Source organism: Urocitellus parryii, chromosome 4 (assembly GCF_045843805.1).
Source record: "Urocitellus parryii isolate mUroPar1 chromosome 4, mUroPar1.hap1, whole genome shotgun sequence".
Classification (NCBI taxonomy): domain Eukaryota; kingdom Metazoa; phylum Chordata; class Mammalia; order Rodentia; family Sciuridae; genus Urocitellus; species Urocitellus parryii.
This window is the reverse complement of record NC_135534.1, coordinates 21623665-21641457: the sequence shown is the minus strand read 5'-3', so window position 1 is coordinate 21641457 and position 17793 is coordinate 21623665. Positions and strand designations below refer to the sequence as shown.

At 55.5% G+C, this 17793-nt stretch overlaps 1 protein-coding gene across 1 annotated transcript; it reads left to right on the top strand.

Moving 5' to 3' along the window:
* The first annotated feature begins 669 nt into the window (after positions 1 to 669).
* Positions 670 to 8727, top strand: Slc35c1 (solute carrier family 35 member C1). The gene is made up of 2 exons (XM_026399150.2): positions 670 to 1602; positions 5715 to 8727. The coding sequence occupies exons 1-2, from the start codon at positions 1065 to 1067 to the stop codon at positions 6269 to 6271; spliced, it is 1095 nt and encodes a 364-aa protein (XP_026254935.2). The 5' UTR covers positions 670 to 1064; the 3' UTR covers positions 6272 to 8727.
* Positions 8728 to 17793: the final 9066 nt, after the last annotated feature.

Here is a 17793-nt window from a genome sequence, read left to right as displayed (position 1 = left end):
GGACTGGGGGCAGTGAAAAAGGAGGCAGGAGGGCGTAACACGGGCCGGAAAAGTGACCTGGGCTCGGTAGAGGGCCAAGAGGTGTAGAGATGGTGCCAAGACTCTGCGGCGCATCCCGATTCTGAGAGGGAGAAGATGGACCCGAACGGAGCCAAATGGGTAGTAGAAGGAGCATCTGGAGCAAACAGTGAGGATGGGCGGGAGAGGGTGGTAGAGCCCCTCCAGGAAGGGGGCGAAGCTCAAGCACCCAGAAAAACCTTCGGTGACTGTGAACTGCAGAGCTCTGCGGCAGGGCAGTGAGCTGGGGCGCAGAGGCAGGTCAGACAGGCCAGCGCGGGCTCCGGGAGGCTGTGGCTTTAAGAGCAACCCAGGGCGTGCGGGCTCTTTAAGGAGGGGGCTGGGGGCGTGTCAGGAAATGAGCCTGGGCCCGCCTCGCCCGGGAGGCGGCCTCGGACGTCCGGAGGCTCCGGGGCCGATCCGAGCGGGAGCCCGCGCCGGGGAAGGCGCGCGCGGCGGCCTGGCGTCCTCCCGGCCTCCACCCACATCCCCAAAGCCCTGCTCCCCGAGCGCTTGGGACCCGCGCTGCTCCCCTCCTGCGCCACCCCGCGGCGCGCCCTCGGCGCCGCCCTGGGCCGGCTCCCCACTCCCCGCAGACCCCTCGCCCTCGAGCCCACGCCTCGCTCCCGCCGCGCGCCTCCGCACGCGGCCCGCGGCCCTCTCCCCGCCCCGCCCCGCATCCCGGCGCTTCCCCCCGCCGCTCCTGCTCCTCTCCCCCGGTTTCCCCCTGCGACGCCTCCCCACTAGGCCCCAGCCCCGGTCCCTCGCTGCACCGCTGTCTCGGGCTCACCCTCCAGGGTCTTTCTCCTGAGCTCCCAGGGAGGGAGCCAGCGGTGGAGCAGGACAGCTGTGCTCACCCCAAAGCAGAACTTCATCCAGGAGGAAGGAGGCCGTTAGGCCACCCCTATGTGACAATCGAGGGCTGCGCCTGCAGAAAGCAGCAGCTCCCTGCCCTGTCATCCAGGGAATCCGTTCTGGCCGCCCTGTGACCCAGCTCCTCTGCTACCATGAACAGGGCCCCCCTGAAGCGCTCCAGGATCCTGCACATGGCGCTGAACGGTGCCCCCGACCCCTCTGGAGAGGCCGAGGCAGGCAGCGGGGAGAAGCCCTTTCTGCTGCGGGCACTGCAGATCGCTCTGGTGGTCTCTCTCTACTGGGTCACTTCCATCTCCATGGTGTTCCTCAACAAGTACCTGCTGGACAGCCCCTCCCTGCGGCTGGACGCCCCCATTTTCGTCACCTTCTACCAGTGCCTGGTGACCACGCTGCTATGCAAGGGCCTCAGCACGTTGGCCACCTGCTGCCCTGGTGCTGTGGACTTCCCCACGCTGCGCCTGGACCTCAGGGTGGCTCGCAGCGTCCTGCCACTGTCGGTGGTCTTCATCGGCATGATCACCTTCAATAACCTCTGCCTCAAGTACGTAGGGGTGGCCTTCTACAACGTGGGCCGCTCTCTCACCACCGTCTTCAACGTGCTGCTCTCCTACGTGCTGCTCAAGCAGACCACCTCCCTCTATGCCCTGCTCACCTGCAGCATCATCATTGGTGAGTGATTGGCTGGGGCCCCACCGAATAGGTAGGGCTGGCACAGGGCCAAACTGTAAAGAGCAACCAACCCTTCCAGGCACCTTTGTCCTAGTTCCCTTGGTTCAACAGTCAGAGAGGAAGAGCCTGGGGCCCAGAAAGAACACAAAACTGCCCAGGGTCATGTAGCAAGGTAGTTGCCCAGCGTGTGCCAGAGTAATAATTGCAATAATAATAGCAACAGCGGCAGCAAAAGTGACTGACATTGAGTTCTTAAAATGTGCCAGGCACACATATCCAGGCACTTTACCCATATTAACTAATACTCATAACAAGGTCGGATTATAACCCACATTTACAGAAGGAAAGCCAGGGCGCGGAGAAGTTCAATAACTTGTTCAAGATCACAATGCTGATCACTGGCGAAGCTGGGATGTGAACGCAAGCGGCCACATGCTTGACCTCTGTAGCATGTTGTTTCCCAAAAGCTCAAGTGTCCTGAGTACCCATCCCACTCTCTTTGTAGAGGACAGTGCATCTTAGTAAATACACCATCACCCTCTGTCCTTGCTAGCCCGGATACCATCATCTCAGACTTGACCCTCAGAAGACAATTACTGATAGTGGTTTTATGCTCTCATTTCACATACAACATCTCCTTCAACTGCCCAGAAGTCCTGTGTGTGATGGTATCCCATGATCATCTATCTCCATGCAAATGAGGAAACTGAAGCTCAGAGAGGTTAACTTACTAGCCCGGGACCACAGAGCTGGCAAGTAACCAAGCTAGGATGTAAATCCAGATTGGCCAGACTCCCAGGCCTATGCTTCCAGTCTGCTCTGTTCTTGAACACTGGAGGCCAGAGCTTTACTGTCCAATTCAGGAGCCACTGGCCACGTGCACATTTAAATTGGTTAAATGAACTTTTAAGTATTCGTTTCCTCCTATGCAAGGGTTATCACCAGATTCTGCAGCCACGTTTCCGGTGCTCTGTGGCCACATGTGGCTAGGGGCTCTTGTGTTGGACAGCACAAGCCGTAGAACATTTCCTTATTGCCAAGGGTCAGTTGGGCAGCACTGCAGTGCCTCGCGGTCTGCTAGGCTCTGCCACCTAGGAGTGGGATCTTTATTTGCACCTGCTTGGGTTTTTCCTCAGCACCATAACGTGTGGCTTATTTGGCCTACATACTCTTCCCTGGTGTCCCAGAGTCCCCGACTCCGTGCACTAGTGGAGGGGGAAGGGCCCCTCCACACCATCTGTCCTCAAAATTCTCTCCCCTGGTTGAACAGCCATTGGACCTAGGGCTGCTGTGTCTTAGGCCCAAGAGGGGAGAAGAGAGAAGGGCAAGGTTATCGTGGGAGGAGTGGCCAGCAGCCCTGCCCAGGGAACCCCCCAGCCCCTGCTGCCTCCCTCTGGGCCTCACCTCCTCTCTGTCACCCCAGGGGTCTCCACTTAAGTGTCTCTGCCTCTGCCTGACACGGCATGGGGTGGGCCTCCTGGTGGGAGAATATGTTTGCCGGAAGGGAACTGAGCCCAGGTCCCCAGAGTAACCTAACCCAAGTGGCCGTTGGCAAGATAGCTGCTGAGAAGGCATCTGCTGCTGCAAGACCTGCCCCTATCTGCAGGTCCCCTTCCTTCCTCCTTTGGGAAGTAGGTCTCAGCTACTACTCGAGGCCCTCCTCCTGGCCTCCCATGTCACATAGAACCTCCAAAGCTCCCTCTGCGGGACAGTGCCCTGGGGTCTGGAACCTTGAGGTTGCAGTCCCAGTTGGCTGGGGGGCTGGGAGTGCTCCGGCTAAGCTGGAGTGGGTAGCCAACCTGTGCCCCCCCCCCAGCAGCCTGTGGGTACCCGGGGCTCTGCCAAGACAAGGAGGACTGCGTGTCTTGGCCTGGGACCTAATAGGTGCCTGCCGTCCTTTTTCTGAAATAGGACTCCCTTTGTTGCCCAGGCTTGTCTTGAACCCCTGGGCTCAAGCGGTCCTCCTGCCTCAGCCTCCCAAGCTGGACTACGGGTGTGCACCAGGCGTTGAGCTATGTCTCCTTTAGTACATGCAGCCACCTCCACCGTACCCGCCGTTCAGCCAGCAGCTATTAATTGGTCACTAAGCATGTGCCAGGCTTTGGTGTCACAAATTTGGAAAAGGTAGCCTCAGCTCCCACACTCAGAGGGCCTGGCCATGGTGCCTGGCAGTGATAACAGCTCTGCCCAGGGGGTAAGGGCAGCAGCGATGGGGACCCAGGAGGTGTTTGGAGGAAGGGGAGTAGGGAGGGGGCCATCTAAGCAGACTTTCTGGGGAAGCCCTGCCTGACACCAGGCTGCCCAGTTAGAGCTCAAGGGTGACCATGCGGTGCAGGCCTTGGGGGCCCAGGTGAATGAGCCGAATTTTTCTTGACAGCAGTTGGGAGCCACAGAGAGGCCTTGTACCTGCCAGGTGCCGCGGGAAGGTTCCTCAGGTTGCAAGGTTAAGAGTTGGAAGGTGCTGGGTTCCGTGGGGCGTGTCTCTAAGGAGGAGAATCCCAAGCAACTTAGCAGGGCCCTGTCTCAAAATTAAGAATAAAAAGGGCTGGAGATGTGGCTCAGTGGTTAGTGCCCCAGGTTCAATCCCTGATACAAAAAAAAAAAAAAAAAAACAGAATAAAAAGGGCTGGGGGTAGCCCAGTGGTAGAGCATCCTGGGTTCCATCCCTAGTATCCCCCCACCCACAAAAAATAAAAAAGGGAATAGATTGGTTAGAGTGGGGAAATCAAGAAAGTGCCCCAGATCTTTACAAATGAAGGAAACTGGAGCTCTGAGAGGTTAAGTAACTTCCCCCAGGCCACTCAGCTTCTGAAATGCACAGCCCAGTTGGAGGTCAGGTCTCTGACAACCCAAGCTGTTCCTGCTACCCCACTTATTGGCTGCTAGGGCAGGAGATGTCATGTGTAAAACCCAGCCCCCACCTTCTGGGAGCATGGGGTCTGGCTGAAGAGACCAGTCTATCAGATGCCTAGCAGCCCAGGCCAGGCCAGTGGCTTAAGAGGTCAAGGGCTGGAGGTGGCAGAAAGGATCCCTCCTGGAGAGGCCGACTTTGGCCTTGAAGAGTGAGTAGAATCCCTCTGGAAAGGAGGCGTCTTCTGGGGCAGACGTGAGGCAAGGACACTGAGGCCCGTGAGAAGCAGGGAGATCCAGGTGCTGGTGACCCCAGGCAGAGACGGGCCGGAGGGTGAAGCAAGCCAGTGTGCCCGCCCAGGCTCCGTGCAGACTCGCTGGTGGGCAGCGGGGAGCTGTGGAGGCTCTCAGAGCAGGAGGTGAGTCTTGGGGTGACTGTCCCCAGATGCCTCAGGCCAGAGTGATTCCAGCGTAATGCTCCTGTGATGAGGTCCATGGAGAAGAAGCCAAGCCTAGAGACCCTGGCCCTGGCCCAGGGTCACCTTAACACTAAGTGGCATTATCCCAAAGCTGCTCCTTCCAGATGCCCAGGGCCAGCACAGCAGGTTGTTATCCTACGGCCTCTTCACAGTGTTTCCGAGGCAGGTTAAAGCACTGGGCAGTGGTCCGTGGAAGGACGTTCTCCTCTGCTGGATAGGAACGGGGCCTCACTCGGGCCTCTCCCCGAACCCTGGGATTTTGCTGGGGGGAGAGGGCCGGGTGGATTTGTGGAAGGAGGTATGGGGAGGGCGGCGTGGCCAGGGCCACACAGTGGACTGTGAACTGTGGGGTCAGAGTCTATCCCTCTCCCCTGCCTTGGTCCCCGGGGCTCCTACAACAGCACGTCGCAGACCAGGTGGCTGAGGAACGGCAGGGGCTGAGTCCCCCACGGTGCTGGAGTCTGTTCAGGATAGGAAGGACATCAGTGCCCCTGGGCCGAAGGTGGTGCCTGTGCTGACCGGGCATGGTGGGGCACAGGCCTCTTGCAGAAGAGCACTGTTCCCACCCTGAGGCCCCTGTCCCTGAGGGCGAGGCCTGCGGCATGAACCTGGGCAAACATTCCGACCACGTGCCTTCTCCTGGGCCTCCTGGCCTCCCGGTAGCTTTTACTGCCCCGTCCCTTCCGGTGGGCGCTGTGCCACTCCACCTCCCGGTGCTGTCTGCCTCCAGTCCTCACGGTGCTCCTCCCCCTCTGCCCCGCCCTGCCCCTCTCCCTGCTGCAGGTGGCTTCTGGCTGGGTGTGGACCAGGAGGAGGCCGAGGGCACCCTGTCCTTGGTGGGCACCGTCTTTGGGGTGCTGGCCAGCCTGTGTGTCTCGCTGAACGCCATCTACACCAAGAAGGTGCTCCCGGCGGTGGACGGCAGCATCTGGCGCCTGACCTTCTACAACAACGTCAACGCCTGCGTCCTCTTCCTGCCCCTGCTCCTGCTGCTCGGGGAGCATCAGGCCCTCCTGGACTTCGCGCAGCTGGACAGCGCCCACTTCTGGGGGATGATGACGCTGGGCGGCCTGTTCGGCTTCGCCATCGGCTACGTGACGGGGCTGCAGATCAAGTTCACCAGTCCCCTGACCCACAACGTGTCGGGCACGGCCAAGGCCTGCGCCCAGACGGTGCTAGCCGTGCTCTACTTCGAAGAAACCAAGAGCTTCCTGTGGTGGACCAGCAACGCCATGGTGCTGGGTGGCTCCTCCGCCTACACCTGGGTCCGGGGCTGGGAGATGAAGAGTCAGGAGGACCCCGGCCCCAGGGAGGGCGAGAAAAGCGCCGTGGGGGTGTGAGCCTCCTCAGGGACCTGCGGCCGCCAGCCCCAGGGGTGAAGTCGGGGCTGGAACCCAAGGCTCTCTCCCTGCGGCCCCCAGGGCGAAGTGGACATTGTTTACAGACAGATCAGAATACGGGGCTGAAAAGGAGCCAGCGTTCCAAGTAGATCAGAAAGTTGCCAAACCTGTCCCCACCCCTGTCCTATTGATGGACACCATACTGAGGGGAGCACCCTGCCCGTCCCCCACCAGGTCCTCTACCTCCATCACCCCTGGGGTTGGACAGGGCTGCGCCCTCAAGGGTAGTATTGGCGAAGTGAAGTCTCACTTATACTCAAGGGAGATGGGGTGACCCCAACAGCCAGCCCAAGCTAGCCGGTCACCTCACATCTCCCAGGCCCTGGGCAGGAGGGTAGCGCTGGCCCCGCAAACCAGCCTGGGTTAGGAGGTTGTGGGGCCGAGCCCAGGGGGCAGTGGACCAGTGCACCCCATTCTCTGTGCTGAAAGCAGCAAGCCACGAAAGCAGGAGAAGGGTCAGTTGTGCCCGTGCCTGACCTGAGAGTGGGCTGGGTCTTGAGAAAGTGCCACCTCTGTGCCCAGGCTTTGCAGCTTTGGAACGTGAGGGGGCCACATGTCTCTTTCAGGTTAAGTGGAGACGTGAACCGCTCCCTCAGTCCCTGGGCTGAGATGAACCTGCCTGAGTCCGCTGCCCTGGGAGGGCCACTCTGGTCTCCGAGCATCTGCCACAGGTACCTGGCTGAAGTGACAGTCTTCTGGAAGCCACTTCTGCCTCCCTCAACGCCTCCATCCCCGGGAGGAGCCGTGGGGCAGAGGGGAAGCTTCTGCACGGGCTGCTCCCCTCCCCGCTCTGAGCTTCTCTGTCATTAAAAGATCAGCGCAGACACATTCCTCCCTGGGGTCCTGAGGTCGGGGTTCACAGACCTTCCTGTCCCTGCCTTGGTCCCCCGGGCTCCTACAACAGCACGTCAGACCAGGCAGCTGAGGAGCAGCGGGAGCTGAGCCCCAGTCCTGGAGGTGGGGGAGTTCAAGACAAGGCGGGGCGCCACGGGTCAGTGTCCCTGGTCGGAGGCGGCCCCCTGGCATAGTGGGGGCACCGGCAAGCCCCCTTGGCCTCTAATCCTGTCCCTGAGGGCTGGGCCCTGCCACCTAACACCTCTGAACAAACCCCCAGACCAGAGGGGGCCCTCACCACAGCCTCAGGGTTCCTTTCACTGCCCTGTCCCTTCCACTGGACACTGGCACCTCCCGCCTCCTGGGGTGGTATCTGGTGTTGTAGGAACAGCAGCGGAAGGCCAAGGAGATGTCTGCCTGCCAGCGTCCCCTCCAGCCCCCCGCGTCCCGGGTGGTTCTCATGAAGTTGGTGGGCCGACGCCCCAGGCTCTGCGAGCTTTAATAAAAAGAGAAAGCCCCCCTGTGTGTGCACCGAGGGCGAGGCCACAGGTCCCCAAGGGGACTTGGGAGCATGGCCCTGGGGAGAAAAGCTCTTAGGAAAACGGGTGGGTCCAGATCCACGCTTCCTTGGCGCCTTCCTGGGAGGTGCGTGGCCATGGCTGCTGCCTGGGGCTCTGCTTCTGTCACTCATCCTCGGTGCCCCCTGCCCAAGGTGCAGGCCATCTGCCCCCCATTGTACGCACCAGGACACTGAGGCTCAGAGGGGGGCTCCGCTTTCCATAGTGCCGAGCTGTGACCCAGCACCTACTGCGTCCCTGACCCCCGCGCAAGTCTATTGAACCCGCGGGTCAGGGCTGACCTGTGACTTGCTCAACAGAAAACAGATCACTCAGCTTCTGAGGCCTTCGTTAAGCCCAGAGCTTCCACTCTGCCTGCTCCCCACCTGAGGTCGGCGGCCCCTCCCCACAGATGAACACAGCCACACAAACGCCGTAGGTGAGACCCGCAGAGGGACCAGCCAGTCAACCACAGAATCTAAAGAAATCGTAAACTGTTGTAAGCCTCTAGATTCTGGGGTTTTTTTGCAGCAATAGTTAACTAATCAGTAGGTGGGACAGAGTTCTGTGAAGGAAACAGGTTTCAGAAGGGCAGGAGCCAGCATCCTGTGACCAGCAGCAGCAGGAGTTCACAGACCTCCAGCCGGAGCACCCCACAAATCCCCACAGCTCACTTGCAAGGTCAGCCCAGCCCCTGAAGGGCAAGGCACCCCACTTCCGGGCAAGGACAGACCATTGCTGGAGGGCCTATGGGTAGGCCCCAGAGGGTGCTGGGATAGCAGCACCCACGACCCTGGAGTGTTCCCTGTGGTGGACACTGATGGGTGAGAAATTGTGACCCAAAACGTTTTGATTTTTTTTTTCTTGATTTGATATTTCTTTGTTCAGAAAATGCTCTTTAGTTTTGAATTTGCCCAAGCCCTTTATTTTGAATTGAGGAAACTAAGGTATAAAAAGGTTAAAAGAAGTTTCTGAGGTCACAGAGCAAATGACTGGCTGAGCCCAAAGTAGAACATGTGTCTCCAAGATGCTGTGTTTGCTCAAGGTCACGTGGCTGATTGGCTTTGAGTTATTTTTTTTTTTTAATATTTACTTTTTAGTTTTTTTAGGTGGACACAATGTCTTTATTTTATTTCAGTGTGGTGCTGAGGATCGAACCCAGTGCTTCACGCATGCCAGGCGAGTGCACTACCACTTGAGCCACATCCCCAACCCTGAGTTATTTTTTAAATTAAGCAAACACTTAACCTTTCCTAGGTAGGAGGCACTGTTGAAAGTATTTTTACAAAATTTCAATTCATTTGATCTTCCTGACAATCCTATTGAAAATGGGTATAATCATCATTTCCTATCTTACAGACAAGAGAAACTGAGGCACAGAGAGACTGAGTAATTTGTCTGAGATCACACAGCTAATAAGTGTCAGAACTAGAAGTTAAACCCAGGCAGCCTGGCTTTCAACCAAAAAACCATGGTGCTTCCTTAGTATAAAAAAATATATATTATTTGGGGTTTCTCTATCATAATAATCCCATAATATAAATAAAGGTAAGATAATCTAAAGGTGAAAAGAGTCCAAGTGTTAGGGTCAAAAGATCCAGACTCAAAGCGTTCACTAGCTGTGTGGGTGTAGCCAAATCACTTACCCTCTCTGATCTTATTCCTCATATGAAAGAAAGTTGTTCTATATTAAGAGAGAACATGGTGACTTAAGGAATCAATATATGTGAATTTAGTTGCCAGATGGGAAAACTGAGGCCCCAGAGAGTCAAATGACTTGCCAGTACATGACAACAGAGCACAGCACCCCACTCTCCTGGTCCACCTCGACTGGCCAGCTTCCCACGGTATCCTATGGATGAGGAAGCTGCCTGCTTGGTCTCAGTGTGTCCCCCAAAGTTGAAAACTTAATCCCCAGTGCAAGTGTGGAGAGGTGGGGGCCCCTGGAGGTGTTCAGGTCCTGGGGACGGAGCCTTCGTTAACGGATGAAGGTCGTGACTGCAGAGTTGTTTTTGGGGGAGTAAGTTTCCTATAAAGGCAGTTTCAGGGCTGGGGGCTGTGGCTCAGCAGTGGACCACACGCCTGGCACGTGCGAGGCCCCGGTTTGATCCTCAGCACCAAATAAAAATAAATGAAATAAAGGATTTGTGTCCAACTACAACTAAAAAAAAAAAATAAAAAGCACGTTCAGTGAGCTGGCACGGTGGCTCACGCCTGTGGTCCTGGCAACTCGTGAGGCTGAGGCAGGAGCATCCCGAGTTCAAGACCAGCCTTGGCAGCTTAGCAAGACCCTGTCTCAAAAGAAGAAAAAAAAGGGGGGGGGGCTGAGGCTGTACGTAGCTCAGTGGTCAAGCACCCCTGGTTCAGTCCCCAGTACCAAAAAAATAAAAAGACCCTTGCTGCCCCCCCCCATCTCCTCATCCTCCCCCACCCTCCCTCCCCCTGCCACGGGGTGAGGCAGGGGGAAGGCCTCCCCCGGAAGGTGGCCCCCTGACCGTCGTCTCCCCAGACATCAGGAGGACAAGAAATGCATCTCCATCCTTTGTAGATTAGAGACTCCTTGTTCCATTGTGGCGGGACAAGGACACCTCTCCCCAGACACCGTCCTCACCCGCCTGCTCTTTGGTTTCTGTGAAAGGGCTAAATTGAGGACCTGAAACCAGCTGAAATGGGGACGCAGAGCCTGCTGTGTCGAAGCAGCTGGTCCAGGTGGGGGAGGGAGGAGGGAGAGGGCTATCACCGACACCCAGTGGGACATGGTGGCCTTGGAGCTGGGGATGGTTTGGAAATCAGTCCAGCCCCAGATTCTCCTGTCCAGCCCCGGGGCTCTGAGGAGCCATGTGATGGGCAGAAGGGGCCAGAGCTACCCGGAACCCTCCTTCCTGGCCAGTGCCCTCCCCCTGAGCATGACCTTGGAGTTGTTAAATCTGACTGTGGTTAGTTACTGACATGAGTTGAGCACTCTCTGCGGCCACGTGCTATTCTCAGGACTTGACGTATTTACACCTGAGACAGAGACTAGTGACATCCCCGTCTCACAGACAAGGGGACCGCAGAGAGGTCAGCTGCAGGCCCCAAGCCACTCCGTAGAGGATAATAGGACTCTGACCCACGGCCTTTGCAACCGTCAGGCCTGGCAACCGAGCCACCCCTGCAGTGACCGGCCCCAAACAGCAGGACTTGGGCAACGATGGCCAGTTTCCTCCTTCCCCAGCCCCACGGCGCCATCCATGACCACTCTATCAAGCGGCTGCCGGCCTCCATCTCCCACCTCCACTCCAGCGGCAGCCCACCCACCTGAGCTTCCCCTTTCCCCCATTCTAAAGCTGTCCCCTCCTCGGCCTGCCTTAGAGACTGTGACCGGGGCTGTCTAAATGGACAGTGGTGGGCCCTCTTGCTACGGCCAGCTCTGAACAAATAGCCTCTCTGCGTTTGCATTTGGGTGGCCAACCAGGGGCCGGTGGACCTCGCAAAAGGCCAGAAATTCCAGATTTTCAAAAATACCACTGGGGACCTGGTTTACCCTGCTCCTGGCCATTCTCAACTTCCAGGCCTCAGTGCAAGGTGGCCCTTCGCTGGAACCTGGGTTAGTCAGCTGTCCGTCACTGTGGCCAGATAACCACCTTATGCAGGTTTAATCTGGCTCACAGTTTGGAGGTTCCAGTTTGTGGTCAGTGGGCTCCATGGCTCTGGGGCCTGTGGTGAGGCAGGGGGGACCGGGGACAAAACAGCTCAGCTCCTGGCCAGGCAACAGCAGAAAGAAGAGGGGACTGGGGTCCCACAATTCCCTTCAAGGGCACGCCCCTGGTGACCTAAAGATCTCCCACTAGGCCCCACCTCTTCAAGGCTCCACAGCCTCCCAACAGTGCCTCCCTGGGCGTCAAACCTCTTTGGGTGAATAGCAGAATCCCAGTTCAGCCATCTGTTAGCTGGGTGGCTTCATGTGAGCAGAGTTAACACCTCTGCAGCCCAGTTTCCCAGCCATTTCCAAGCTATGTGGCTATGGGCCAGGGACTTGACCTCTCTGAACCTTGCTCGCAGGGTGATCCTTCCTATTCCAGAGCTCAGTGCGGTGATTGGATGAGATTTGCCTGTTGAATGTGTGGCAAAGGATCTGGGACACAAGCAGCAGATGTGATCTCTAGATGGAAGTTCACAGCAGAAAGAACGAGGCTACGTGGACCTGCGGATCCAGCCTGAGACCTGCCAGAGTCGCTTCCAGCCTCGTGGGTGGGAGAGCAGTGCTGGCAGGAGCTGGAGATGCCTGGGCACTCTTGCTGCATCCTTTCCCGCCACCCTTGACCACTAAATGCCTCTCGGCTGCCTCCCTCCTTTGTCAGTCTCAGGAGAGATGAAACTATATATCACAGCAGAACATTCCTAAGGAAAACACCCTGTGGGACAACTAGTGGTACCCACGAGGACCAGCTGGATGGAGACTGCAATGGAGTGGACAGTTCTACCCGAGGGAACCACTGCTCAGCTCCCATCGGGTCTGCCACTTGGGCATGTGGGTCTTGTCTTGGTCCACTTGGGGTTGCTATAACAAAATGCCTGATATTGGATAATATGTAAAGAAAAGAGGTTCATTTGGTTCATGAGTCTGGGGGCTGGGAAGGTCCAACAGCATGGAATCTGGAAAGGGTTTCCTGGCTATGTCACAACATGGTAGATGGCGTCACATGTGAGAGTGGCCTGGTGTAAGAGGTCACACAACCAGGAAAGAAACAAGAGACCCGAGGACGGCAGGCCTCTTCTTTTATAACAACTCCCTCTTGTGGGGACTGACCTACTCCTGCCAGACCTGGCCCACTCTGAAGTCCAGCATTAACCCCTTCAGGAGTGCAGTCGCCATCCCAGTCACCTTCTGCGAGACCCTGCCTCCCACGGGTCCTACCACCTTGTGGTATCATTTGGGGACGAGCATTTTGTGTGTGTGTGTGTGGGGGGGAACCATGTGCAAACCATAGCAGATCTATTTTGCTAGAACTTCTCGTTTTTCAAGAGGAACCAGAAACCTGGAACTTTCTGTGCAGTCTCCTGATTTTTTAAAATATTTTTTAGCTGCAGGTGAACACATTGCCTTTATTTTCTTTTTACTGGTGCTGAGGATGGAACCCCGTGCCTCGTGCCTCTCCTGTGCTAGGCGAGCGCTCTGCCTCTGAGCCCGGCCCCAGCCCTCAGTCTCCTGATTTTTGATCAAGGTTCCAATGTTTAAAACGCCTCTGGGCTGGGTGGCAGTTTCCCCAGGCTCACATTAGCAGGAAAGAAAGACCCCACCAGCCGGTATGGGCACTCTGGCAGCCATCGCTGGGCGTTTACAGATGACCGCCTGTTCCTGGCCAGAGACCCTCATTTTGTTCAGAAGCCGGGGGACCTCTTGCCTCCTTGAGGCCAGGCCCTGCCCCAGCCCCACGGGTGACTCATGATTGGTCTAAACTGTGTCAGCAATTCCTACATATTGGCGGGGCGCGTGTGCGGTTCTGACCGGTGAGATCCAAGGGCAGGTAAAGGGGGTCTGTGCTTGAAGATTTTCCTCTCGCTTACAAAGGAACTGGAGGAAGGGTTTTTAGTAGGGTGCCTGGAACTGTAGTGACCACTTTGCTGCTACAAGGATAGTCAAATCCTAAGGTTGATGAGCCACAAGAGGGCAACTGAGTGCTTGGCCTGAGTTCATGTCACTTAGCATCCTAGTCTTCTAGTTTCTCAGGTGCCCAGTGCTCCCAGGTGCCACAGGACCTTTGTCCGTTCTACTCCTTCTACCTGCCGGACTATTCTTCCCTTCTTCCTAGTTAGCACCTCTTGCCCCACTCAGATCTTAGATCCAGTGATATCCAACAAAACCCAGACTTAGATAGGAAGAGACTTCAGTTGGAAACAGAGACTTGAACACTGTGGCTCTCCTTTACGACACTGTATTGCACAGTTGTGATTGGCTGAGTGAATAGATCTTAAGTGTTTCTGCCACAAATAAGAAGGTAACTCTATGAGGCGATATACAGGCTAATTGTTTTAATCATCGCAATCATTTTACAACATATTCTTACATGCATAAAGATTCTCATTGTCGATGAGGCCTCAATAAAGTGCAAAAGGAAGGATGGGAGGGAGGGCGAGAGGGAGTCAGGGGAGGAGGAAGGCGAGAGGTTGCCATAAAGAGACTGTTCCCAGCTCAGAAATCTACAAAGCATCTTGGAATCAAGCAGAAAAAGTTTTTTTCTTTTGCAGATGATGTTGGAGCAAGCAGAAGTAAGAGGAACCTTTTTTAGAGAAGTGTAGCATGAGAAGGAAGGTGGCCTGTGGGGACTGAGTGGAAGGGTCTCCCTGTGGGGAGCTGTTCCAGCAGAAGGTGACACGGGAGGCACATTCCATTCCCCTTTTGCCCTCGCTCAGGGTCAGGAGAGCAGAACTCAGGAGCCTACGGGAGAACCCCGGGTACACTTTGATTAAAAACAAAAAAACAAAAACGAAATTAAGAAATGGGCAACTGAACACTTGGTCAACCAAACCCTCAGTGAAGCCCTTCCTCATGCTCTCAACTTGAACCCCGAAGCCAGACTGCCTGGATTCAAGTCCCAGCTCTGCCACTTACCAACCCTGAGACCTTGGACAGATTCCCCAGCCTTTCTGTGCGTCTCTGCATGATGGTGAGTCACCGAGGGACTGAATGAGTTGAACGGGCCCCTGGTACACAGTAAGTGCCTAATGAACATCAGCTGCCACCGTAGGGTCCGTGGGCCTGCGGAGAGCTGCACTCAAGCCCCTTGCCAGCAGGACCGAGGCCTCTCTGGCTCGTGACCAAGCTGGTAAGGCGGCTGTTGCGTAGAAGGTTCTTAGTAAACATTTTAAATGACACCAGCTTGCAAGCCACGGAGAGCGGCGGTGGAAGGATGAAAGCTCATGAGCCCTTTGGGCCGGCAGCAATTTGGTGAGAGCCCCAGGAAATCCTGTGACTCACCAAGACCTGCCAGTTGTCCAGGGAGCCAGCTTCTCTGGCCTGCGCCTCTGGCCGGTCCAACCCCGTCCCCCAGTGGAGCTTCACTTGCTCTTCCAGGGGAAGGAGGCCGGCACCTTCTGCAAGGCGCCTGAGTGATGGGGCCTGGAAGGGAAAGCTGTTGGCCTGTTGGGCAGCTGCTTCCCGCCCCTGGTGAGGAGGGCCCTGCCTCTGCTGTTCCTGTGCCTGGCTGGCTGGGGGACTTGTTTGGGCTCCGTAGTTCTGGTTTTATTGACCTGAAGTTTTTAACATCAATTTATCCCCCCGTTTTTTTTGGGGGGGGGGATACCAGGGATTGAACTCAGGGGCACTGGACCTCTGAGCCACATCCCCAGCCCTATTTTGTATTTTATTTAGAGGCAGCGTCTCACTGAGTTGCTTAGGCTCTGTTGCTGAGGCTGGCTTTGAACTTGTGATCCTCCTGCCTCAGCCTCCCAAGCCACTGGGATTGCAGGCGTGTACCACTGCACCTGGCTAATTTATCCTCTTTTTGTTTCTTATTTTTGGCTCCTTTATCAGTTTAAGCACCAGAAGAAGAAGAAGAAGAAGAAAAAAAAGAGAGAGAGACAAAAAAAAAAAAAAAAAATCTCACGGTGGCTGAATCAGGAGTCATCAAACTTTTTCTGTCCAGGAGTCAATGGTGACTCTTAGGCCTTGGAGCTCCTAAGCTGCAGCTCTACCTTTGTGACTTAGGCCATCTGTAAAGCAATGTTCAGGGCTGTGTTCTAATAAAAGTTTATTTGCCAAACAGGTGGCAAAAGATTCCAGTTATATGAACCGTCTGGAACTGGAAATCTCTAGAGGCAGAAAATAGCTGGGCGGCTGCCTCGGGCTGCAGGTGGGAGGTGAGGAAAGATCTGCTGAAATTACCTCCTGGGGGTGGTTGCCCAGCTCCCTGACTATTATAAAAGGTGCTAAAGGGGGGCTGGGGTTGTAGCTCAGCGGCAGAGAGCTTGTTTAGCATGTGTGAGGCACCAAGTTTGATCCTCAGCACCACATAAAAATAGAAGTATTGTGTCCATCCACAGCTAAAAAGATATTTTTTTAAAAAAGGTGCTAAACTGAACAGCAAATGGGTGCATTTTTGGTATAAGTCTTTTTTGGTAAAGCTGTTTAAAAAGAGGAGCTCTGGGCTGGGGATGTGGCTCAAGCGGTAGCGCTCGCCTGGCATGCCTGCGGCCCGGGTTCGATCCTCAGCACCACATACCAACAAAGATGTTGTGTCCGCCGAGAACTAAAAAATAAACATTAAAATTCTCTCTCTCTCTCTCTCTCTCTCTCTCTCTCTCTCTCTCTCTCTCTCTCTGTCTTTAAAAAAAAAATAAATTAAAAAAAAAAAAAAAAAAAAAAAAAAAAAGAGGAGCTCACCAGGACTCAGAGAAGCACTATTCACAATAGCCAAAAGGTGGAGACAGCCCAGATGTCTGTCTCTGGATGAACAGATAAACTAAGTGCCAGGTATCCTCACGATGGGACGCTTGCCTGTGTCACTCATGACAGGGATTCGTTCTGAGAAATGCATCCCGGGGTGTTTTCACCATCGTTTGAACCGCAGAGAGCACTGACACGAAGCTAGAGGGTGTAGGACCACCTCTCCACGTGGCCTCTGCGTGCACGAGCCGATGAGCTTGTGCCAGCGTAGCACAGCGTGCTGCTCTCCAGTGGTCATTTTTTATAAGTAGGCAGAGTACACTCCAAAATAAGGAGGGAAAGATGACATCATGGATACTCAAAGCAGGAGCAGTCCCTTGTCCTCCTCAGCGAGCGTGATGACCGCAGCCGGTTGCACGTGCTATGGTTTTACAGAGCTGGTGGGGCGGCACGTGTGTCAACACCAGCAGGACCACAGACAGGTGAGTGACGCGTTGTGCCACCAAGTTACGAGGATGACAACGTCACTAGGTGACAGGAATCTTTCAGCTCCCTTTTAATCTTCTGGGGCGCCCATGGTACAGTAGGCAGCCCATTATTGACCCAGACATCGGGATTGCATTAGTCAGCCCCAGAAAGTCCCGACACAGGAACAAACAGGCACTCCTCCCCGGTTGGCAGGTCAGTGGACTTCCCAAGGAATGAACTTATACTACTTTTGTGTGGGGGGCGGTGCTGGGGATGGAACCCAGGGCCTTGTGCACGGGAGGCCAGCACCCTACCAACTGAGCTCTCTCCCCAGCCCGTGTACTCTTATAACTGAAAAGTACATTCTGCTAAACAGAAGCCCAGGGGTAACGCCGGCCCTACCACCTCTGGGGGCTTCTGGCCCACTTCTGCTCAGAGCCCCCTCCTCCTGGCCCTTCTGGGGTCTCAATTCTGTCCTTGAGCCCTAGCACATCCATGTTGACTCCCTCCAGGACGAGCCCAGAGGTTCCCAAGTGGAGGTCATTTGACAATTTCTGGAGACAGGTGGTTGCACAACCCAAGTGATCCCAGGGTTCCTCAAGGATTGTTACAGCATCTGGTGAGCGCGGGACAGAAATGCTGCTAAACATCCCAACATGCTCAGGATGCAGCAAAGAATGGTCAGATCCAAAATGCCAAGGTGGAGAAAACCACGTGCCTGAGCCAGTAATAATAACACGATCCCCACTAACCACCATTCTGGAGGGTCTTCCAGAGGCGGGGCACCAGGGGACCGAGCACTGCACCATTTAACAAATGAGAGCCATCCAGCAGCCCTAAAAGTGAGGTCAAATGGTGATCTCTATTTTGTAGATAAGGAAACTGCAGCCCAGAGAAATTAAGTACTTTGTCCCAATCGCACAGCAAGTATCAGAGCTGGAATTCAAATCCAAGTCTCTTTGATTCCAAATCCCATTCAAACCCCCAAGGGACCTGCAAACGCGCCACACTCCCTCCTCCCTTGAGTTAGGGTAGGTGCTCTTTTCTTGGGCAAGAACTTGTAGAACTTCTGGTTGAAATAAACAAGTCCCGGGGCCTTGTTGTTGGGGTTGGAGCCCCTGCTCCTGGGTTTTCGTCCTTGGTTTGTCCTACACCCAGAATGCGGAGGCCACTGCCCCAGTCAGATCTTGACCTTCAGGGGAGGAGTTAAGGGCAGCTTTCCTGAGAGGTGAAAGCCA

Coding starts and splice junctions, on each gene's coding strand:
- Slc35c1 (XM_026399150.2), top strand. CDS start 1,065: ATGAACAGGGCCCCCCTGAAGCGCTCCAGGATCCTGCACATGGCGCTG. Junction 1,603..5,714: donor CACCTGCAGCATCATCATTG/GTGAGTGATTGG, acceptor TCCCTGCTGCAG/GTGGCTTCTGGCTGGGTGTG.